Here is a 25,179-nt window from a genome sequence, read left to right on the forward strand (position 1 = left end):
AAAAACAATTTTTAATTGAAAAGTGCAGACGAGTGGCCCAGGAAGAGAGAGGGAGAGCTGCCCCCAGGAGGCAGTAAGCACTCACCTGAAGAGACACACACACAGAGAGCGAGGCAGGAGAGGAGTGTTCCTGTGTCCTGCAGCTGAGTGCTTCCAGTGCCTGGGAGTTCAAGTGGCTTTCCAGACACACACACACACACACACACACACACACACACACACACACACACAGAGGGACACAACCGACAGACAGACAGAAGTGGAAAGTGCATGAATATTTTATGAAGATAAATAAGGATAAAAACTTCAAACGACCACGAAAAGGGGGTGGTGCGGTGCGGGGTGACCACAGCAGGACACTGGACAGCCAGGAGCTGGCTCTCCAGTCAAGTGCAATGGCATTTGGCATTTTGGTAGTTTTTTGCATTTTACAAAAAACCAATTGAAACAGAAATCAAAAAGTTCCACTTGCCGCTCACACGGAACTAGTTCCCCGCCCCTCTCTCTCTCTCTCTCTCTCTCTCTCACTCTCGCTGGAACCTCTTTGATTCACAGATTGAAAAGTTTTCACTTATCCCCGAACACACAAACACACAAACACGCAAGAGGCAGGAGAGGCAGCGGCAGCGGCAGCATATGGACCATGCAACCGCTAATGTTGCAAGCAGCAGAAGTTTCTACGGCAAACCCTGTAAACGATGGGCAGGGCGAGGGCTTTCATTTAGCACAACGATTCCCCAAAAGGGAAGATGTCCAAAGCGGAAGATACCCAAATTTAGCCACCAAAGAGGCGTTCCCCTCCTCCATTAATTCCCAGCCAAAATTTAAATATTCCACTACCAATTTCAATTATAAATATTTCCTGCTCCAAGCGGCAATCCCATTTTGCTGGGTATCCTTCGAGTCGCTAGCTTAAGGTCTCTCCGCAAAGGCTGCGCTTTTAATGAACTTTGTCTATGGCCATCGCCAATGCATTATGAGAGCTTCGAAAGCTCACAGCCGCCCCACGGCCAAACAGAATCGAAAGCAAACAAACAGCAGAACGGAATAACGGAATAACGGAGCAACGGAGGAACAAAACAAAACAAAAAATGCCAAACTCATTTCAAAGCTATTAGGAACAGTAGTGGGGTGGGGGTAATATAGTAGCAGCAGCCAGCAACAGCCACTCCTCGACGGCGGCGCTTGACCAAACGAAAGAATTCAAACAAAATAAATGAAGTTGTGCTCTTGGATTATTTTCACAGCACATCTACAGGATACTTAAGGAGGAGCACAGAAAGAGCTAAAGCCAAACGAGTGTCCATGTCGATTGGTTGTCAAAGAAAATGAAGTTCCGTGGAATACCCCGTGGATTTATTTGAATACTTTGCTTCTACGATCTGCGCGGAAGGTTTACTCATTTCACATTTTGGCATGCCTCCTGCTATTTTTCCCAACACTAAAAGGAGTTCCTCCTTTGAATCGCTCTTCTTTTTTATCCATCACCTCTCGCTTCTGGCCTCCTCCGCTCGACACTCGAACGTAATGTCGCATGTCATTAGAAATGTACTTTGAGCTGGGAGAGCAGCGAGCCCCCGAGGGGCAGTGCGGTGTAAAAAAGTGCGTACAGCAACCCACATACACATACACATACACATACGCTCTCTCCTCTCTCTCTCTCTTTCACTGTCGGTTACTCTTTTGGTTTCCGTTGTAGGCGGCTTTGGGTCATTAGGTGACGCCTGCCATCCATCCATTGGTGGCTAGGGGGGTTAGAGCGGGGGCACAAAACGTAATTAGTCGACGACGGAGACGATGACATCGAAACATGTAAAGTGGAGCGCTCCACTGACCCAACGAGAGCCATGGCCCACACTCCCACTCTCCCTCTCTCTTTCTGTCTCTCTCTCTCTCTATCCATCTCTCGCTTTAACTGGCCATTGCCTTCATTACCTTCTTTCCTTCGCTTTCCTCCCCCTTTTGTGCCCCTCTTTATGGCCATTGATGAGAGCCAAAGAGTCTTGGGCTACAAAAAGTTGGTAATTAGGATGTTTGTGCTGACAGAGAGACAGACAGACAGACAGACCGACAGAGCAGACAGAGCAGAGAGCAGGGAGTTAGAGACAGCGACCCAGGGCGAGCTGAGAGTATGGGGCGTGGGGTCTCTGGTTTAAGTTTTTGAGGGGGTAAGAAAATGGCCAAATGAAAGGCCAACGAAGGGGGTTTGAGGCAGCGAGAAGGCATTTGTAAATTGAGTTGACATCTCTCCTGCAAGTTAAGAACTTGTTTAATTAGATTTTATCATTATAATCAAGTCAAACAGTGGCGACACGCGACTTGAGACCTGTGTTGGGGGCGGCTCAGGCTCTTGTCCTTTGCCTTGCCCTTTGCTCTTTTGCGCTGCTGATTGTCCCCAGAGGATACACTTTAAAGAGTGCCCCTGGCCATTGGCCCTGGCTCAGAGATGGAAGATCTAATGAGATATTAAGTTATTCAAATAAAATATAAGTAAATCCCATCAACTGCTCATTAATTGCTCAATGCAAGTCCTTCACTGTCCAATGATTAAACCATTAATTAAATAATTATATTTAAGTGCTGAATAATTATTCTATTATCTATTTACTTAGGGCCAAAATTTCAAAAGCTAAAAACACACACTAACACAGGAGCAACAGAAGACACCACAACTGCCACAACTCTTTGTTATTCGAAGAGCCACAGAACTAAGGAACGAGAGATCCATCAAATCAAAAAAGAAGTCCAGCAGGAGATCCACAAAAACACGAAGAGATGAAGGAACATTCCAACAGCAAAGACTGCTCCACACTCCACTTGAGCAGCAGCCAGAGCTGCCACAAACAGACGAGCGAGGAGCAGCAGCCGCAGCCTGAGAGCCACACCTGTTGCACCAGTTTATCGGAGCGGCCAACAGCCGACTGACTAATTGTTGCCGTTCACGAGTTAAATTGTTTATTTACTTTTCGTTTGATGTAAAAATCCAATAACAAAGCATGAAAGAAAAGTACAAAAAATAATAAAAGCTCAAAATAAAAGCAAACAAAAAAATCCACGATTTCCAGCCTTACGACAGATTAGAGTTTAAGGACGGAAAGGAATCATTTCAGCCACGCTTCGCACATAATTTCGTTTGATTTCCAAATGATTTCCATCTCCATCGATGGGCTTTTCTTTCTCGAGTGGAATTTTGTATTTTATTACAGATTTTCTTCTCACCGATGGAAATCCTTTTCTAAATCCTTTTGGCTCCTCCAACCCACCGTTGGCCAATCAATTTCTGAGTGCCAGCAAATGTGCAACAATGTGACTTGAGCTGCTGCTGCTGCTGCTGCTGCGGCTGCTCCTTCTGTTGCACATTTGCAACTGTAAGTCGCTTGCCGCACACCCTCCCCTCCCCTCCCCTCCCCGCTCCATGTGGCAGCAAAGAGTGTTAACAATAAAAAACCAAAGTGGCGGTGGGGCAGCCAAAGAGAAGCACGTACTCCATTCCAAAACACTTTATTCTTCGACACAAAAAATCTCTATGGCAGAAGCTGTGGGGCAGGGTGGGGCGGACCGGGGGCGCCATTTCCATTTCCAATTCCGATTCCGATTGTGATGCCAAATCTTTTTTCCCCATTTAGAAACTCATAGAAATGTTGTATGTATTTTCGGGTGGGAGTGCGTTTAGTTCTCTTAAATAAATAATATGTGCAGAATGAAATATTCAGAGAGTGATTTGACCCACCCACTTGGGATGACCCACTCAACCACTGAACCACTCAACCAACCAACCAACCAACCCATCAACAATACAATGTCATTTATTATTCAACATTTTGTGGCGGTCTTTAAAAGCAACACAGGAGCGAGGCTCAGGTTGGAGATGGGCGGGATGGCACATCTTTAATTGAGAGATTGAAGCCCCACGGGGGTTCTATTTGTAGAGAAATTTCCACTGAATCGAACAAAGAAGAGCCTTGAATGTGGCATAGATACAGCTTGAAGGAGTGGATGGTAAGCTTCTCATTATATATTAAATATATCGTAGGTCTGGGAGTTTCTTTCAGTGCAGCAAGCAATCCTGCCAACCAGAATTGTGATGCGCTTCAATTACTCAAGCAGTCAATGCCACACAGAGAACAAGCTCTGCTGCTGCTGCTGCCGCTGCTACAACAACTTGCCACACAACAGAAAATGAAGAGCCAAGAGGCAGGAACATTGAACGCTGGAGTGGCAGAGTCGACAGAGAGGGGGCCCTGTGTACTTATTTTTAAACGTATTAAGGAAGCGACAGTCCTAAGGAGACAAGCAGCTTCCCCTCTCCCCTCTCCCACTCCACCGCTCACTCTCGGCAGCGTCTGGGGCCATTGAATAAATGATGCACCTGCAACGCAAAAGTCGCCTGGTGGCAGTGGAGATGGGGGGAGGAAATGGCAAGGCAGTGGCAAGAAGACGCAAATGATACCGACATTGAGTTGCCATATCCGTCTCCCGCATGCCACATGCGCCACAACGCAGGAGCGGGGATTGGCCCATGAAAATCTGTTGAATTTCTTCAATGTTGAATAATTGAATGTCGATAAAATATTAATAGACACCGATAACATATAAATGTACAATTAATAACTACTAATGCTTTATGACCAGACAAAACATGAGTCACACAGCAGGAGTAGGAGTGGAACCACTGCTCAGCCTCCTCCTAGTGGCGTTTGCTTTGTTATCCAAATGTGACAAAGACAATGAGAATCCTAAGAGATCGACGTTTGGTTAGGCTGGGGGCGTGCGGGTCAAAGTTTGAGCGGAAAGCAACGGAATTTCCAGCGTAACGAAAGTCAAAAGAAATGCAGGCTGGGGGCATGGGGCCAGAGATCGCACAGAGTGGACACTGAACATCTCTTTCACTCTTGTTGCCACGCGGGGCCAAGTTTTCATTCCGCTTAACAGATTTCGCCTAGCATTAGAGCCCTGCCACTGCCACTGCCACAGTCATTCCTTTTTCTTTGGCAAAAGTTTAGGTGCGCCCTTCAGTTCCCTACGCCTGCCTTTTGCGCTTTTTATTTTGTACTCCTTGTGGCTGCTGTTTCTGCTGCTGCATTCCAACTCCTGTCGAATCCGTAGCTGGACGCAAATTTATGACTGTCAAAAAAGCAGAAGGGGCACAAGGGGCACAAGGGGCACGGGCGCACGAGAAAACTTGAAGTCGGAAAAAAAGTGTTAAGAGTCGCTGGAGTTTCCACGGTTGCAGCATCCTGTAGCGTTTTTCCCATTTCCAAAAGCAGAAATTTTAAGCTTTGACACTTCTCCTGCTCTGCCACAAAAAAATGTTGCATAATTTATGGACAGGCCCCGCCCACGCCCGCGCCCACGCCGCCACCTTGCTACAGAAAACTGAGCTACAAAATTCGCAAAAGAACTCAAAGAACGAGTGGCATCAAATAAGCCTTCAGCTCCCGTGGAGTGTCCCGGAGTGTCCCCAAAGGATGCCGAAAACTCTTACTGGAAGGCAGAGAACTTCTTGATTGTTGGGTTCCCTTACCAACGTGTGGAATTTGTGTGCAAGGGAAGCATTTCTCCGTCAGTCGTTGTTTTTCCAGTAAAGAAAACTCTCCCATTAAGTACTTTAAGCCGGCAACTCCTGTAAATCGTTCGCCTGAAGCTCCTGTTCAGTGTGCGAAAAGCCGCTTTAGCTAACTCGATTCCAGTGTTTTCCGTGTCCCATCAGATCCATCAATTAACTCGAGACGACTCCCAGTCGGAGAGTCCACGAAAACCACAGAGGACAGGCAACAACAGCTGTCGATTCCTCTCAGGATACAAACCCAAAAGGGCCCAAAAAACACGCAGACAGGCGGACGGAGGGCAGGATCGTCAACGCATTGAAATCAAAGCCACAAAACCCATCAAGACAATTTTTAATGACGCCACGAACAGACGGAACCCGGAGAGCTATCATCCTCCGAATCCTCACTCCTCACTCCTCATTCCTCATTCCTCAATCCCCCAATTCCCCCAATCCCTAAATCCTCCTCAATCCTCCTCCTGTCTGCGGTTCCATCATTGTGGCAGTTGGACATGGGGCAGGGGGCAGGAGCCATGTCCCTTGTCGAATGAATACCAGTTTGTACCTCGGAAACATTTTTGAAAATGAAACAAATGCAAATTGTTGTCATTCAACGATGTCGCCGCACAAGAGAGACACGCCCCCCCGCTGTGTGCCCCGCCATTAATCCAGGCAACAAGAACAGAAGGAGGCACAGGAGCAGCGCGGCGGCAACAGCCATAAACCATGCGAGAGATATGTATGTAGATACGCAGAATACCCTTTAAATATTTGATGTTAAAATGGTGTTTTATTTTGAGAATTTTCTTGTAGATTTGTAGAGCGATTTCTTCATTTATTGCTGCATATGGGAATGCGACTGTTAAGAATCAAATTATTTGGATAATTTTCGTTATTTGTGCGCAGAATTGTCTGAACTATAAATTCCTTTATAGGAATAAAGTTTATAGAACTTTTCAAACCTTCGCCGAAATCTAGCATTTTCTTCATTTAGTTCGAGAATTTCTTCATCTAGAAATCGCTAAAATGTCAGCCTCATTTTACCATCATTTTAGACTCAACAGCTTTTCCGACTTTATTGCTTTGAAGAGTTTTCGGAACTTATTAGCAGAATTGTCTCATTAAGCAGTGCATTAAATATCAGCCTGCACATTGAACCTCGTTGGTCTCGTTAGTACTTTGATACCCTCTAATTCTGTGGCTATGATTGCGGAGTACAGCAACGGCAACGGCAACGGCAACGACAACGGGGACGCATGATTTTTGCGGTGTTTTGTGTGTATATTAATGCGGCTGCAAAAGTAGCTTTTAATTAGCATGTTGTCTGCGGCGGCAATTACCCTCCAGTATCCCCACCACCCAATGGAATATTCCCCTACCCCACAACTGACTCTGTCAGAGGCTTATCTTCTCCATGTTTTTGTGGGTTTTTCAATGGCTTTTTGGTTGACTGCTGCTGCTGCTTCTGCCACTCAGGTGGCATGCAACACACACACTCTCGCGGTGTACACGGGAGAATAGTTTTCGAGGGTTTCGCCCTACCTGATTAGCTCTCATTAGGAGCAGGGACGGAGGTGAGGCAGCCCGAACTGGCTTAAAGTGGCTTAGGGCCCCCAGGAGCCTCCCCAGAGATTGACTGCAAATAGGCTGAGATACAGAGATACATCGCTACACACACAGAGAGAGAGAGAGAGAGAGAGAGAGGCACACGGATACGTTCAACCATTGTAGCGCAGAGCTTCAAACTTTTGAGAGCAGGGCTTAAGCGATTGGCTTCGTTAGCGATTGAATGGCTGAATGGTTGAGCAGCTCAAAGAGTTTCCAAAATGCGGGGAACATTTAATGGAAACTCAAGGCGGTGCAGCACTCAAAAAGAGTGCGTAGAGTTATGCTAAACAAAACGTAGGAATAAAGACAAAACAGTGGAATAAAGCATATAAATATATTGTGATATTAAGTTGATCTCTAACCAAATTGAATTTCCCCTTAAATCATACAAGATAAGACGCTGAATCGAGAGTTATCAAAGCAGCAAGAGATATGTTCAATTTCTAACTTATATTCCAATATTTTAATAATATTTTATTTGGTTTTATTTTTGATATTTATATTTCCTTCGATTTACATTTAATATCCCTTTACCATTTGTCACGCTTGATGCAGCAGTGCGCCTCTATTCTGTAGTCTTGGGGACTTTAAGCAGACTACAGAAATGCTAAATATATTTATGTACATGCATATGTACATGTGTACTTTATATATTAGCTGTGGCACTCCCTTGCTGTCGCCTTTGCCTGCCGCCAATTGGATTCTCATTCCATGCCAATTAGACGGCACGCAGGCGCATGACACAAACTGCTCATAGATGAAGGAGGGAGGTTGGGAGGTTGGGAGTTTGGGCGAGGTTGCAGGTTGCAAGCTGCAAGCGTACTGCTAGTACTACGATTATTAGTGGCATAAAGTGTTGACTGCTTGTGGGGCTTGTGTTGTTTTTATTTCTGCTGCTGCACAGCACAGCACAGCACAGAAAACAAACTCGCACGATATTTTCCTTCATTATTATTTCTTGGCACGCGATCTGACAAGTTAGACGACTTTTTTTTCTCTTTGTTTTTAGCCGGGGTTTCTAGTTGTTTGGACTTTGGAGCTGTCGCCCATTGCGCCCATCGCCTTGGGCTGTCGTGTGCTTTTGTTGTTTTTGTTTTTGTTTTTCTCTCCCTCTCCTCTGATTTACATCGAATCGAGTCGAATGTTGTTGTTGTTGTTTCTGTGGCAGTGCCTTTTGTGCTGGGAGAGTGAGCTTTCCACTTACTTGAAGGCCCAGCACCAGTACCCGTTCTCCCCCACTTCTCCTTCTCCGTAGACGATGATGATGATGATGTCGCCTGATGTTGTATATATAGATTTAGAAATTATAGTAGTTGATGGCTTACTTGCAATTAGTTTGTGTAAAACACGAATCTTGCTGTTCCCTCTGTTGTAGATGTGGATTTCGCTGTGGCTGTTTCGAAAATGCCGTCGATTATATGAGGTCGATTCGTTCGTCGAGAAGCACACCTAACGATCTGTAAAAACAAACACCAATAGTTATTATGGGGGTTAAGATGGAATTCCATTCCATTATCGGAAACGGCAACCCCTTCCCCGCCCCATTGCAGCTGAATCATGATCGCTTATCAATCAATTAGTGCTCAATCGGAGCGTAAACCTATTTATCGTGCAACCCCACCAAAAGAATCAAAGAATAATAATCAAATAAAGCACCACCTTTATTGATTAGGCAATGCCCCCACCGCTGTGGGTGGGTTGCTGTCTTGGGGCCTTGGCTTATCGTACTTAGAACGTGATGTCCGAGGCGCTTTAATCGCCAGACGACGCAATGGATGGATGGATGGGTGGATGGCCCAAAAGATAAGCCATAACATGCGTGTTTTTGACCATCAAGCAAATGTTCTTATCAACTGCGGATTTTTCCATTCACAAAAGATTACAAATAAAGAAAGCCACGCAGACGGAACTAAGATCTCTAGGCCACAAAATGGAAACCGCAGATCTCTATGGCAGGAGATACCTACACCTACACACCAGTTGAATCCCCTAGCATCTAAGGCATGGCCTTGGGGCGTTTTAGCTCGAGTTAAGAGCCCTATTTTCACCCAACAACTTATCAGTCTACGCGTATGGAATCTTATCTCAGGGGGGGGCCGAAAAAGTGAAGTTGCAGACAGAGAAACAAACAAAAATCAAGTCAAAATAAGACGAGAAGAGCAGAAAGGTTGGAGGAGGGAGGCATGGAGCCCCAGACATTATATTTTCTGCTCCAAATACGCTTTTCACAATTTTCACACAGAGCTGCAGATGGCGATGGGAGAGACTTTTCATTTTTATTTTCATCTTTTTTGTTTTACTTTTTTTCTATATGTGAGCGCGATGCTTGTTAGCAGAGCGTGCATCCCATATGGGTGTACATATATCTGAATATATACAATCTAGATACATGTGGATGTATGGGCCAGCTGTCTGGCAGTCAGTCAGTGGAGCCACTGGGCCTCCACTCCACTGTACACTCGACTCCACACATTTCGCATTCGCATTCACATTCGTGTGGTGTGTGTTGTGTTGTGTTGTGTTTATTGTGTGTGTGTGTGTGAAAAAAGTGAAAATTGCATTTTCATTTTCTCGTTGTTTTCCTTTCTATTTTGTGTTGTTTTGTTTCTAATGCAGCTGCAAAAATTAATTCCCAAATTCGTATTCATAAAGTGGAGGAGAGCGAGCAGTGGGTGATTTTTTAGACGCTTTCTATTGGCTTTTCATAATGAAATTGTGCAACCGGAACAGTGCATATACACAGCATTCAGACAGAGAGTCATTAGATGCATTCTATAACATTCCATTCTGCAATATTGATTCACTTTTCACACTTCCCATGTCATTCCAGCCCATAACGCCACCATTCAATTACAGCATTAACAGATCATGAATGGTTGCATGTCCTGTTGCACTTTTCCCGCATCGGAATCTATTCCACTGCTCCATTATATTCCAATGCCATTTGTTCCCCCTTTATATAAACCAGTCCATCGCCACGCATCATAAATCGGATCGTAATTTCGCACTGAGTCTCCATCCCATATCCCCAGTGTCCCATTCTATTTCATTTTCACTCAAATTCATTCAATTGCATTCATTAGCATTATCCCTCCCTCGAACCATTGTTATGTGGCAATATCAATATATTTTTCTATATGATCCCTACATCATGATACACCGCTCTCCAACCCCTCTCCCTGCCCCACCATTCCCATCCATTTTCCCATCTTGTTGCATGGAAAATCGCATTGAAAAATGGAAAGTTTTTGCGTTAATTTTAAATGATTATTAACACGATTATCAACGGGAGGGCGGGCGGGCGGGTGTTTGCGTTTGTTCGTTTTTCTCGTTCATCGTTCATCGTTTATCGTTTTGTCCGTTGCAGTTTTTGTGGGTTATTTTTTTTTTTTCGGCTGGGTGAAAATCTATTTCCCTCCAGTGTTCGTATAGTCGATTATTTGTTGGTTGAGGGGGGGCGTCAGTGAAGGGGAAAACTCTGTTGAAAGCGATGACATCTAATTAATTTTCAATGCCCTGTGATGCCTGCCTCTGCCTGCCTGCCTGCCGCTCTCTGTGCTGCCTGCCTTTCTGTCGCTCTTTGGTGCTGCCACATGTGTGGGTTCGACATTTGCTGCAGTTTTAATTAAGTGTTTAATTAATGATGAGGCATTCAACATTCAACCGAATGGAGCACAAGCGTTAGTGATATGCAGGGGGGGGGGGAGGGGGGGGGCTGCAATTGAAACTGCAATTTCCATTGAATGCCACTGTCAAAAGCGGACTGCCAGGGGGAATGAAATGGAGGAGTTTTGGGTATTCTCTTAATTGAAGTGGGAGTCGGTCATTCCCACAGATACATACATATGTACATATGTGCACACATACAGATGCACGAGTATACGAGTCGCTAGAAAATGCAGTACATTTCCCACAAAAGCCACACAAAAGCGATCTCTAAACTGCATGAAAAACCACCGAATTCATCGATTTCCAAAATATTCTCATGACTCAAAGATCAAGAGTTCTGTCATGATTTCAGTTGTGGATGCATTCAATTCGTTCATTTATTCACTGAAAAGCATTCCTGCATTCGCTCCTCATTTGTCCCTCACTCTCGGCCCCTCCGCCCTTTTATTTTCCTGTAAAACATTATCGTTATCCCCCCCCCTTCTCCCACTCTCTATCTCTCTGTCCCCCACCATCTTGTTAGCTCATGTTTCATGCCCCTCGGCGGTGCATAAATCCCCCCAAAAATGCTGAAACTCAATAAAAAATATAAAAAAAATGGACTCCCTGATGTGATTCGTTGCCTTCCCTTCGTTCGACAATCCTTCGACTCTTTACTTATGCAATTACAGGCACATACACATATCCCCCCTGCCTGCCATACACCCAGCCCCCCTGGCCCTATTCCGTTCTCTGAGGAGGAAGAAACAGAAAACGCAATCGGAGGCTGTTTATCTTTTGAGTCCTTCCGTTCCGCCTTCCGTTCCGGGGACGTCCCCTAGGGATAAGGGGTGGGGCGTGATGAAGAGAAGGTCGTGTGGCCTTGCCCTAGTACCCAAGGACCCTCTTCTCTACCCACATGTGTGTGTGTGTGTGTGTGTCTCTGTGGCAGCATTTTTCATTTACATTTTCAATAATATTTCCTTGGCCTTGACTTTGGCCCTACGGGCTGATTGGGGTAAAGGGGAGAATGGGAAGGGCTGACTGTGTAAAAGAGGGGAAGGGTCGGGGTCTCATTGCCAAAACATTTATTTATTATGGCTCTTGGTAATCGTTTAAGGACGCAGTGAAAAGAGGACAACGAGGCAGCAGTGAAAACAAGTGGGGGGGAAACCAGAAAGAAAAGATGGCAAAAGAAGGGAAATTATTCAATGGTTCCAATGGGAGATTCATGGGCCATAGGGCAGTGAAGGATGAGGACGTGTGTCCATGCAAATAAAACAAAGGCAAAGCAAAAGGAAATCGAAATCTTTATGGCCCAGCGACACCTTTGGGATACCCTTCTTTTCATTTGAGGGAGTTTTATGGCCTCCATGTAAATAAGACTTAACTTTTAGCACTGGGATTTCAGCATGAAATAAATGGTTATAAATTGTCGCCACATTTCTGCGTTTACAGAAATATATTTTAATATTCCTGCCGTTTTCGTAGCCATTCTTCTTTTTTTAGTGTCTCTCCAGAACTCTTTCTAAAACCCAAACATAAACTTTGTGTTTCGCTTTCTGTTCTCTAAATCTCTCTTGGATTATCGCTCGATTTATGGATTTATTCATGGATCTATAAGCATTCTAACTTCCCCCCCAACTCTCTGTAATTATTGGGCTCTCAAATGTGGAGCAAAAATCTATGTGGCATGGGGCATGGGGCGCAGGCTGCGGCTTCGGCTTCGGCTTCAGGTTTTTCCAGAATCCAAAGAACCCGCGAAACCAGTTCCAGAAACCAAGAAACCAAGTCCAAGAAAACGGAAACCCAGCCAAACCCCCGACTGATGGATGGATGGATTGGGGCAGACACTTCTCTCGCCTCTCTTGGAGGCACAAACCGGTTCACAATCGCCTTTGGGCGGGCTACACGCTGGACTGGGTGTGGGGGCGTGGCAGTGGGGCAGCACATAATAAATGACAAAAATACAGAAACAAGAAATAAAAAAAGGAACAGAATTTCCTCTTTTGGCGATTTATCAAAGAGGCGACAAATCTCAAAAAGCCGAAGCCACATTTCTCACTCAATCCCCCAGTGGAGTCAGGACTCCACAGCTGACTCCTGGCAGCAGCAGCAGCGGCAGCAGCAGCAGTGGCAAACGGAAGGACAACAATCGGGTGACAAAAATGTGTCCGAATATCCAGCAAATGCAAAATTATTCATAAAATATATCTGCTGGTGGAGCAGCACAGAGAGCGAAGGATAGGCGTTGGGCAGGAGTACGGCAGCAGGCAGGTCTCTGGGGTGGACACATGTTTTGGGGCAGGCAGAATACAAACATAAAACACACAACAAATTATCGTTGAAAGTGTGTGTAGCTGGCCGGTCCAGCACCAGAGCTGACCCCGGGAACCCCAATACGAATCCGAATCCGAGTCCAAAATCCGAAATCCCTCCACCATTTGACGCCTGACGCCTGCGGTGTGTGGCCCATGCCCCACTGACCCTCTCTCACTCTCTCTCTCTCTCTCTCTCTCACTCTTTCCCCGTCTGTTTTGATAAGCCGCTTAGCTGTTTGGTGCAGCATAAATATGTGGAAAAAGAGATGAAAGGAGGAGGGTAACAAATAAGAAAGAGATGGGAATATGTCGAGAAGCAGAAGGAAACGATGGATAGGCCACAAGACATGGTAATGGCTGCAACCGATTCACAAATTATAATCGAAGAATAAATGTATTCAAGTAATTAAATTGAGCAAAAATTCACATTTCAAACCCTTCTCTTATCGATTTCCAACCTGCAATCGTTACCAAATATTGCCGGTGTGAATGTGTTATCGGTGCGTGCTTTTCCTACCGGTTTTCTCAGCAGGAAACTTTGGCGGAAATATCATCTAGCCCAAAAAATTGCAAATTGCATTTGTGGCGAGCCTTCTGCCTTCTGCTGCATGCCCCTCACCGCCGCTTGTCGCTTTTGACATTTCGCTAACGTGCAGCGGGGGCGGATTTTCACCGAAATAAAAGCAAAAAGCAACAAAAAAAAGAGACACGAGCGTGAGAGAGAGAGAGGATCAGAGGCAGCGTTGGAGGGAGGACGCGACTGTGTGGCCAAGTAGTGCCAAAAGTTGTTTGTTTGGGCCATAAATCTGTTGATGTTGTTGCTTTTCGTCTTGCCACAAACTCTGGGCTGTGCGGCAGGAGGCAAAGGATTGTGGCAGCAGCGTCATGACAGGGTGGGGATGGGGCAGGGGACGCCTGTTGCGGTTTTAAATTTTCTGTTTACATTTTGCATTTGGCCAAAAATCGAACTGACAAGCGGGTGGCATGAGACACGAGGCAGGGAGGGGAACGGGCCCATTGTTGGTTGCAAATGAAATGTTTTGCGCTCCCTCCCACCCCGCCCCTTACTGGGCCACTCTTCTTGCCACATTATTTGCAATGAAAAGTAAAAGTTTTCTGCTAAATTTGTTTGCTGCTGAAATATTTGTATCTTTAAGTTAAACTGAGCGCGAAAGATGATGGATGGCTGGCTAGCTGGTCGGAAAGAGCGAATGTCAAAGATGAAGAGCCCAAACAAGAGGCAAAAGGCAGACAAAGAAAAACGAACGGAGTTATGGGATACCCTAGGCCCTCCACATACAAATTTCGTTTGAAATGGACGCAACTGTGGCTGGCATCTCTCTTTTGCGTGTGCCTTTACAGGGCATCATCATTCATTGTGCAACTGAGACTAAAAGCCACCCATCCACCCACCCATTCGAACTCCCCCCCACTGCCAAAGAAGACAATGGAAACACACACACACACACACACACAGAGGCAGTTTTCGATGCAATAAAAAGCGAAAATCAAATGAAATTTGGTGCCTTCCAAAAATTAGAGCTAAAACTGAGCTCCAGACTCGCACATTTCCACATCCCAGAAAGATACCAAGACATCCGAGAGATACGAGTAAGATATGAATAGATATATTCACATATTCACTTTCGTATCGCGAGTGCATAAATTTTGACCAAAAAGCAAACGAAAGATTCGTTTTATGGGTCGCTGACCATTTGGCCTTTTGGGCCATTCATTTGTGTATTTGTATTTGTTTCTGTTTTTATTTTTGGTTTGGTAATTAAGTTTCAAACGCATTTGTTGTGGGGCACGTGTGTGTGGCATGTGGAGAAGCGGAGGCAGCCAATCGGTTGGCTGGGCTCTCGGGTCAGGGCTGGGTCTTCTCCGAGCAGCAGATCCGCTCAAGCGATAAGAAGAAACGATCTTGAAGATACTTATTTACAAAGAATCCAGCCACGAAATCCGTATCCAGAAGAGAGGACAGTGATATCCCATTCCCCTTCCACTGGGAAGCCTCTGTAGCTGGAGGAGTCTCCAATCCACTGCATTGCATAAGACCGAACACCGCACACTCATCCTCCACTCCTCTGCCTGCTCTTATCCCTCCCTCTACTACTACTTCTGCCTCCGACTCCGACGACGACATCGACGATGACAATTTTCATCGAAAGAAACAGAGACGATCGATTGTGTGGAAGCCAGACCCTGGGATCGCCATGGAATGAACGTTGGAATGTGGCAAGGGGAGCGGAAGGGGAAGGGTGAGCGAGCGATGGGGGAAGGTGGGAAAATACTAAGGAAATCATGAAATTTTATAACCGCCAATCGATGGGTTCATGCAATTTTCATTCGAGAAACTCGAGAGACCAAGAAGACAGAGACAGAGACAGAGAGTAACAGATGCGACGACACAGCGAGACAGAGAAAGAGAGAGAGAGAGAGAGAGAGAGAGAAAGAGGTAGAGGTAGATGGAGGGGAGCCACATTGTGGGTGCAGTGGGTGCCAGTGGTGCCGGTGGTGGCTGAGTGCCGGCATGAACGGGGGGGGGCTATGCGGCAAGAGGCCGGGCTGACAAGCGGCAGAGGATTGGCAGAGGTAGCGAAGGCATGGAAGCAGCGTGGGGCTGTGACAGACGGAGGGTGCAAGCGGTTAGGTGTGGGATGGTCATATTTTTTTTTCAAAGAAAAAGAAACGAAAATGCAGACAAGGAGAAGAGAAGATGGTGAAGCAAAGGAAGAGGGAGAGGGAGAGGCAGAGGCGTGCGCTCTTCAAAATGGTTTTGCTTCATTGCACAAAAAAGGTTGAAGCTCTCGGGTGCCCCCTATTCGCCCACTGTCACCCCTCACTCCGTCTCTCGCTCTCTGCCCCGCTCTCTGCCTTCTCGTATTTTTCCACTGTGTACTACTTCTGCCTCCTCTTCCTTCCACTCCAACGAATGTGCCTGCCGCCCCTGCTCTTCTGTTGCACTCTTCCTATCGATGACTCTTTGCTGCCACTAAATGAGGCATGAGCTCTCCAGCGGCTGCCTGCCTCTCGCTGTTGCCAGGGGAATATTCATGCTAAATTTATGCCAAGAGACTCTTTCCCTTCCCCTTCCCCTTCCCCTACACAACCTAAGCCCGTAGCCACATGGCGGAGAAATCCCTTTGCACAGGGTATTCCTCTAGTCGTTGCACTCTGCTGACACCTTCTTGAGGGGTGCTGGGGTTGGGGCGGCGGCATCTGCAGTCGTTGACAAATTGTTGGAGCCCAAAAATAAAACACAAAACGAAGTCGGGGCAGCATCCAAGTTCTGGGAGCACCGCGTCACCGATGGATTCGCGAGATGCAAAGAGTATTCGCCAATAAGCGAAATATGTCGATGACAATTGGAGGCTTAGCTGTGACAAGAGAGGGGGCGGCGGTGTGGCATGGTACAAATTGAAAGCAAAAACGGGGCCAAAAGCGTGGAAGCTGCAGGCAAAATAAAAATTGAGCAGAATATTTTGAATATTTTCACGTGCATTTGCATAAACGCGAGAGTTTTGCACACAGACAGTGAGAGAGAGGGAGAGAGAGATAGATAGGGAGCTTGCGGCACAGTGCCGTTGACAAGCCTTGGGGCGTAGTCGGGGCACCAGCAGCGGTGGCAGCAAAAAGCTTTTTTGGCAATTTGCCTTCAAATCGCTTCCTTTTTTTGTTGCCAAGTGGCGGCACCGCAAAACCACTCCTCCCCCACGCCTCCAGGATCTATTGCCACAGGATATGCAACGAGGAAACGAGGCAACGGTGGAAAGAGGCAGGAAACATGGGGCGGCATAGAGCAGCAGGAAAAGAGTCCACAAATTTTCACGTTAATAAACAAGAAAAAATGGGATAGGAGCTCTCCTCCACCCACCAACCACCAACCACCAATCTCTGCATGCAACTGCAACACCCGGCCGCCCCCTCTCAAGAAGGACGTACCTTGCACCATGCCTCGTTTATCTTCTTACGGGTTTTCCGACGGGTAACCGGTTCCAAAAACAGGCCTAAAAGTAGTCGCCCCCAGTGGAAGATGAGAGAAGAAGAGCCCAAATTGAAGTCCAGGAGGTAGCCTCCAACCTAGATTCTCAAATGATCCGTAGAAACCACAGGAGTTTTGTCCATATTAACATTAGAAAATAACCAACAATTGGATCTAACAAAATGCATTGATCTTTAGCTGTTGCAGAAGAGTTACAAACAACATGGAACATCTCTCGTGCTCTCTCACTCTCCATGAGGCTCTCTCTACTCTGTCCATCTGTTTCTTTTAAGAAGCTTTCTTTTCTTAGCTTTTCGTTGGCGTGACCCTGAATATGGTTTCATTTCTATGGCTACTCTTCCCTCTCTCCTTTACACACTGTAACGCTGCTTGTCAATGCTTTGAGTGAGGGAGGGGTGGAGTGCAGTGAGCGAGAGCGTAGATTAAACCAGGCCTCTCTTTCTGCCTCCCCCGCCGCTTTGTCATTCACTAGCTAACATTGCGCTGCGCTTCGACTTCAAACATTCGTCTTCGGCTTTGGCCTCGTCTGCGGCTGACCGAACACGCACTCGAACTCGAACACGCACGCATACGCATACAGACATGGCAACATGACGAAGAGGCAGCCAGCGCTAATGATCATTGCGCAGCAGTTAATCATCATTAGGCGGGCAAAACAACACATGGGTCGCTAGTTGATGTCGCTGTCTGAGCGTCCCACTCCACTGCACTGCACTCCATCCTCGTTCTCGCTCACTCAGGAAGAGCTGCAAACAGCTACAGAGGAACAGCAGATGGACAGTGGGAGCAGCAAGTAGCAGGAATTTCTATACGGGACAGACACACACAAACACACACACACATGAAAATAACAGCAATATCTCGCCCGCAGACGCCGCAACCGGAGTGAGCAGCGCAGCAACCGAGCAGCAGCAGACATGGGAACCGGTTCTTCGTTTGCATATTTGTTGTTATTATTCATTCTGCTGCTTTGTGCGCCTTCTGCTTCCTTCTATCTCTCTCTCTCGATCCACTGTCCTTCTATCACGATTTTCTTCTGCTTCTGCTGTCTTCTGGTTAAGCATTCATTTTATCGCTCTTTTTCACAGGAATCGATCGCCCGCTACCTATCCCTCTCTCTCTTTTGCTGGAAGTGCATCTTTACTTTTGGAATCCAAAAACATTTCCCGTATAGTAGTACACTTCCTAGTACATATGTACATACATACATATGTACATATTTACTCATTTTTTGTATTTAATCGTTTAATAATCAACAAATGGATTTGCAGATGAGTTTATTGATTCATTCACTCTGTGATCATACCATTCCATTTCCGAGTATGCATTATCATCAACACTTTTCTCATTTTCTTCCGTCTGTCTCTATTTCTTGTTAAAAATCTACCAAAATGCCAACAAAATAAAATATGCAACCAAAGAGCAAACACACAAAAGTCAACAAAATAAAAATGCAAAGAATAAACAACGGCAAAGCCTCACGATGCAGCCACGCCACCATTGCACCCCACTCTGTGCCACACCTCTCTGTCTCTGGGCAGCACATGCCCCATGCTCCCCATCACCACTTTTCCTATTACAAGAAAAAACCAACAAACAATTGGCGGACGAAGCATCTGAAAGAGTGGAGGGCGATGCGCACACACACACAACTTTTGTAGCACCAAATTATTCACACCTTCACTCCTTCCACCTGCCGTGCCCTAAGGTGGTGCAGTGCACTCCACTCCACACACTCCACGCCCACTCGAGACGCACACAATCTCCGCCCCTGCCCCTTCAGCCCAAAAAGCCGCAGCCACAAAACTCCGAAGGCGAAGCCCAAATCGCGCACTGAAACACCGCATTATTATTTTAATTACACGATGGAAAAAAAACACACACACAACAGCAGAGAGGGTGGGGCATGGCCATGCCACAAGAGCAACATCAGAGAGGGAGGGGCATGCCACAAGAGTGGAGTCGACCATAGAAATACCCTCCGAATCAATGTACATGGATGTACATATAACCCCAACGAGTGGAGTGGCAGTCGATCATTTTAATGGATTTTCGTGACTTTTTTGGTGTTTGAATGTTTGGCTCCCTGTGCTTATGCCACCAATACGAGCAGACACCCTTTCAACCACTTGTGGCGACGTACATTCATACATATGTATGTAGCTTCAGCTACGACACCAGCTTCACCTCTTCTTTGTAAGCCAAATGTGAGACTCCAAAACGCGAAGCAAACGGCAGCCGGGAGTGCACTCCAAACGACGGACAAAAAATGGCTATTGGTTCTTGCTGGGCTCTGCGTGTTGTTTGGTGGTGCTGGGCAGACGACACACGTGTTGCACAAACGTGCGGCATTACATTTTAGGGTAGCATTTTGGCGCAAAACAATTTGCATGAAATCTTCAGCTGAGAGGCACTCAAGGAAAAAACGGCGCACAAGATTGCTCTTAAGGATTTTATGTGCCCCAAAAATCTGCCTTAAGTCTGAACATATAGCAAAGGCTATAATAATGCTAAAATGCAGATAAATTTTGGATTTTTCATGTTAAATTTTCCTTAAATGTCTTCCTCTATTTGTTAAAAGATTTCTACCATTAAAATTAGTGGCCTTTTCAATTGAATTTCCGTCACATTTTTTGGCTCAACATTTCAGCAGCGGTAGTGGCTGGGGGATGCGGGTGGCAACTGTGTGATCACCGTGGCCCCAAGGTCTTTTATGGCTGAGCTTTAGCTTCAGTTTTCGGTTCTAATTCCCACAGAAAAGGGGCCCTCCACCATCCACAGATCCATCGTTAAGCAGTGTCACACAGAACCTAGCAAGAGGCATGATCAAGAGGCAACCAACAAAATTTGCTTCCGACCAAGCGTATACCCTGTGGAAAATCGAAAACAAACCTCAAAACCCTGTGAGGTATTGAATCTGTGATTGAGGAATTGAATCTTCTGAGAGATGAGAATAATGCTGGCCATCAATCGGCTCTTCGATTACCCTAAAAATATCCTAGAAGACTCGAAACATTTTTCCCCTCTTATTCGTCGTGCTGTTGTCGCTCTCCTCCCGCCACCACTCTGTTTCTTTTGCCCCTCTTCTTTTTTTTTTGGCATCTTTTCGTCTTGTGCCACGAAATTCTTCTCAATTGTCTTCTGCCGCGAGTGGTTTTTCGCTCGTTTTGGCTTGGAAATTATTTTATATTTAGCCTCTTTTTTCGCTGCTTCTGCTGTTGCTGCCTCACGAAACGCAGACATTTCGTGTGGCACGATGTGAAAAGTGGTAGAGCAGCAGCGCTGCCCCCTACTCTTCCCCCTCTATGAAGCGGCTGCGGCTGGGGCATGCAACTTAAATATAGAACTGCAAACGGGGTCTGCGGCGAATGCGAATACCAAGGGGCATGCCACACGCAAAGGCAGCAGCAGCAGCAGCAGCAACAGCTCTCAAAATACATACAATTGAGCGATGATTAAAAGCGAAAGAAAACGATAAACGAAAAATGATAAATCGATGAATTCATTCCAATTTATATCCGCTGTGGTGGAATCTGAATTGCATGCCACACTGTGCCTGCAACACTGTATGCAATTGATCTGAATGAACCCAAGAAAATAAATACAATAATTATATTTAATATTCAACAACGTTAGAAAACTGATGTATGTAAATTTCGCTTTTAACAGAACTTCTACTGCAATGGATTTTGTGTCATTTGCAATTAATTAGTTGCTAAAAAACACGCAAAAATTACAATTATCCTAGAGTTATTCTCAGCCTACTTTCCGAGAAAAAAAACGCAGAGCCTCGATTCGATTTTCTACGGCTGCTATGTACTATTTTAAACGATAAAAACCCGTCAAATCCTACAAACAAGACGGACAGGAAACAAAATTATTTAAATTCTCTCTTGATTTTTTCTGTTTGTTACTAAATTTTTTTCAAAATGGATACAGAATATAGTTTTACAGTAAAGCTCAGCGTCAATGGGGGGCCAGCGCGCACCCTCGAGCCGTACATCATGTATCGCATAGGCTACAGTAAGGAAAATGAATTTTTTGTTGACCACCAGGTGAGTGCACGCCTCCCTAGGCATCCTCATAAAGTTGCAAGCCCCAGTAGCAATAGCCGCTGTTCCCACTCCCTACTGTAGTGCATGGCAGAATTGCATGCTTATGCCTTTAAGATGCAAAATGGAGTGACACAAATAGCTGCAGTCCATGGCCTGATTAAGGTCAATGGCATGAATGTCATTCAGATTAATGTCGGCTTGGAGGATGCAGATGAGAATGGAAATGTACCTCTGCAGTTCGGGGAGGTTGGGGCATTGCTGCAGATCACGGAAGATCCACTAAATGTGCCTAATAAATTATTAATGTCATTGATGCAGCCCAGTTACTATATGAGCCACAAGCATGCAGGGATTTCCCTGCGCTTCTTTATTCTGTGGTCCTCTTTTGCAGATCAAAAATCCCTTTCCCAAGTACTCTGAGAATATTCCTGCTTCATCGGGGGTAATTCCACCGCGTTTACGCTACCGTTCCAAGTCCCTGACGACAAAGAGCCGCAAACGCGTTCGCAACTCTTCGGCCCCACCACAATGGGCAAAGCGCCGCTACTCTTCTAAGGAGTCTACATACATGGACGATCTTGAAGATGAGGAGCTGGAAAATATGGATGACTTGCTGAACATTTGGGGAGATTTCGACTTATAAGAGGATTAAAAAAGCTTAAAGACACAGTGGAAAAGAAAATCACAGAAGAAATATCAATAATCGTCAAGTATCGATCGATTTTGATCGATTATTGGTATATATTAAGCACATATCAAAGGAAACATAGCAATAATCGAATTACATTCCACAAATTACAAAAGATATTTCAATAATCGATAAGTAATCGATTAATTAGCCACATGATACAAAGAATACACAATCAATACATACAAGATCAATATCCAATTAAATCATTAAACCATTAATCATTTAGATTTGTCGATTATTGAAATACCCGATGAAGTAACAGAAAACAATATTCACATTGAAACACTGAATAACAGAACTTATCGATCGCAAAATGTTTTTCAAATCTTCTCTTACACTGCCACAAGGAAACACACATAAACGAAATATACCATATTTTGTAACTTGTAATCGATAAATAAACACTTTAATACACGAATAATCATTTCTTTTCATCGACTTATCCCGGCTAATAGCTGCGAAATATGCCATTCCAATTAACCCATTGACAGACACCACATCAACCCGCTTCCCCTCTTTGGAAATGTGTTGATTTTGCGTATATAACCAGACCGAAACCGAAAACCGAAACCATTTCTCCCTCTCGCATTCTGCTACCTTTCCCCTCCACGCCAAATTCTGCCTCCAATTACGCGACTCTGCAACAGACGGACGCGCCAGACGAATGCCAATTCATTTTGCGGATATGACACGAATCTATTCATCCAACAATCCATCCATCCATTCAACCATTTACCCACAACTTTTTTTCGGGTGAAATATGAGATGGGTGGGGACCCCATGCAGAGTAAGAGCGAGGGGAAAGGCGGTGTGGAGCTCATTAACGACAGCTACCTATCGAATATCATGCGAATATCATAATCATAATCCAATTTTTGTTTGCTATTTCAGCGGGAAAGGCAGGGGGCAATCAAATCAAAAGTACATCAAAAAATGGTTTTGATTTTTCTTTTTTGTGGCGATTTTAATTAGTGGATGGGATCACAATACAAGATAAATAGATCCCAGAAGAAGCCCCTAAGGGCTGGGCCGCACACGATTTGCACACCCACACACTTTCCCTTCAGTGGTGCCTGCTCCTCCGCCCTCTCCTCTCCCCGACAAACAATTCACATATCCATTCAATCATTCATTCAAATGCAAATCGAAATTGAAAGGAGAATCGAAATTGAACAGAGATAATATTAATAGATCTTTCTCTTTGCGACGGGTCTCGTATTTTGCAATTAGCACAGACAAAAGTTTAATTAAACAAAAGGGGTTGTCTTTCGATGAATAATCGATTTCATTCGATGGGAATCGAATTCGAAATGGGAAACAAGACGAAAATTCAGGGAAACCAGAGAATTCTTTAATGTTAAATCCTACAGGGTCTTCCCAATTGCTGTTTCCTATCCGCACCAGGAATAGCAGATCCAGGGAGCGGGAAGGAAATAATTGCAAATAAAAAGACTAAACTGAAAAGCAAACGAAAGGAAAACACGCAAAAAAAATAAAAAATTCACAGAAGAAGAAACAAAAAAATAAACCATAAACAAAAATTTGTGAAACCGTTATTATCATGTCGTGTCGTGGCCATCCTCTTTCCACCTCTACCACTTCGCACTCTTCGATTATGAAAGAAACATTTTGTAGCTGCAACCCCCTCCTTCTCCCACTGACAGACTCTATCTCTCTTGCTGGCCCTTTCTTTTTGTTTTTGACATCAGAAATCCATCGTTTTACCATTTAGTTTTTTTCGTTCTCCCTCTCTCTGTGTTTCCGTCTCTCTTTTTCATTAATCCAATTTGTTTTTGCTGCGGGAGCAAAGGGTGTGGGGTGTGCAAGGGGCAGGTGCTAATTCAATTAGCGGCTTATCGATATGCGCTCTCCGTCTATCGATTGCGCGACTTTGTCTATCGCTGGAACCTAACCCCCTCCCCCACAAAACGCAGCATCTTTCCCACTTTGTCGCGCTAAATGTTTTTACAAGAAATTAGAGCGTCGCGACGCGTCGCTGCCAGGCAGAAAGCGGTTATTCAGACCGGCAGAATTCCAGTAAACGACAGCGCAGACCATATACCCAACGAGAGCGAAAGGAAGGGAAAGCAGCGCAGCGCAGCGACGGAGAACAAGAAAAACAAAATACAAATTGAGATCCACTGCCGCTGGTGCTGCATTTAATTGCATTTCATTGCAGCCGCACTCTCTTAATTTTTGCACGAAACACAGTGACGGGGGAAAAGGGATCGTGATCCAATCAGTGGAGCACTTAAAGGGGGGCCCATACCGCTACGCCTGCGCAAAACAGAGAGAGCAACAGGATGCTAAATTTCCCACTCACCTTCTGATGTTGATGCTGTTCTGCTGCTTCGTTGTTCTGCTTTTAAAAAAGGCGAAAGAGACAGAGAGAGAGAGTGCTGCCAGCTGCGGCGCTGAGAGGATCAGGGCACTTCTGCTGGCGGCGGCGTCGCTGCCTTGTGCGTGTGTTTGTTTTTTTTTTCTCTGCTGTTTTCGCTTCTGATCCTCTGCTCTGCTCTTCTCTTGTGATGCTGCTTCTGTTATTGAATCCGGTTTTCGGATCTTTCTTTCAACTTGTTATTTCTATTTCTCTATCTCTCCTTTTCCTTTTCTCCTCAAGAGAGAAAAAACACTGCACTCGTAAAAAAAAACTGCACTTGGAATTTGTTTAGAAAAAAAAGAGAACACACATACAGCCCTACACAGGCACAGCACACACACGAACGCACGCAGAGAGGCAAAATAACCTACGCAAAGACGCGGCTCAGCAGAGAAAAACAAAACACGAAAGCGCCGCCAAAAAGGAGGAAACAGAGGACGCTGATGACGACGATGTTCCTGCTCTTGAGTCTCTCTGTCCTGCTCTGTTTAAATGTTTAAACAATTCATTTATTTACCACGGGCCCCGAAAAAGCGCGGAAGATGGGACGCAACGAGTCAAAAATACGCAAAACGGGTAAACGGCAAACGGTAAACGACGCGCGTGGACCCAACCGATTTAGTCAACGTTCGGGATTGTTGTGTCGAGCCGCTCGTAGCCGCTTAACACATGTTGCCTGCTGCCGAGCAGATTTGGTCGCTTCAAACGTATCGGTGTTTTCCCAGCATTTTGGTAGCATTACAAGCAAAGGCAAGCAAACGGCCGGCCGTTTCGTTTGTTTTTCGTGTTTGAATCGAACCACCAAGCGCAACCGTTGTGCGATGGGAATCGCCGGCAAATCTACCGCGTCAAGCATGTTCGAGCAAGCGACTTGCACAGCATGTTACGTTCGAACATGGAAATGGCCACCTGGCTTGCTGTA

At 45.4% G+C, this 25,179-nt stretch overlaps 2 protein-coding genes across 2 annotated transcripts in view; one reads left to right on the forward strand and one right to left on the reverse strand.

Annotated features, from left to right (window-relative positions):
- Window positions 1-24,912, reverse strand: part of LOC117891579 — a 74,305-nt gene extending 49,393 nt beyond the window's left edge. Inside the window, exons 1-2 of the mRNA XM_034797108.1 lie at window positions 24,201-24,912; window positions 8,482-8,613 (exon numbers count right to left, since the gene is read on the reverse strand). The gene's annotated coding sequence lies outside the window, so the exon portion shown is untranslated. The remainder of the gene's footprint in view (window positions 1-8,481; window positions 8,614-24,200) is intronic.
- LOC117894541 lies at window positions 21,033-21,829 on the forward strand. Its single transcript, XM_034801665.1, has 3 exons — window positions 21,033-21,186; window positions 21,268-21,471; window positions 21,578-21,829. Exons 1-3 carry the CDS (start codon window positions 21,061-21,063, stop codon window positions 21,827-21,829), a joined length of 582 nt encoding a protein of 193 aa, XP_034657556.1. The 5' UTR covers window positions 21,033-21,060.
- Window positions 24,913-25,179: the final 267 nt, after the last annotated feature.

The sequence above is a fragment of the Drosophila subobscura genome, chromosome A, assembly GCF_008121235.1.
Source record: "Drosophila subobscura isolate 14011-0131.10 chromosome A, UCBerk_Dsub_1.0, whole genome shotgun sequence".
NCBI lineage: Eukaryota > Metazoa > Arthropoda > Insecta > Diptera > Drosophilidae > Drosophila > Drosophila subobscura.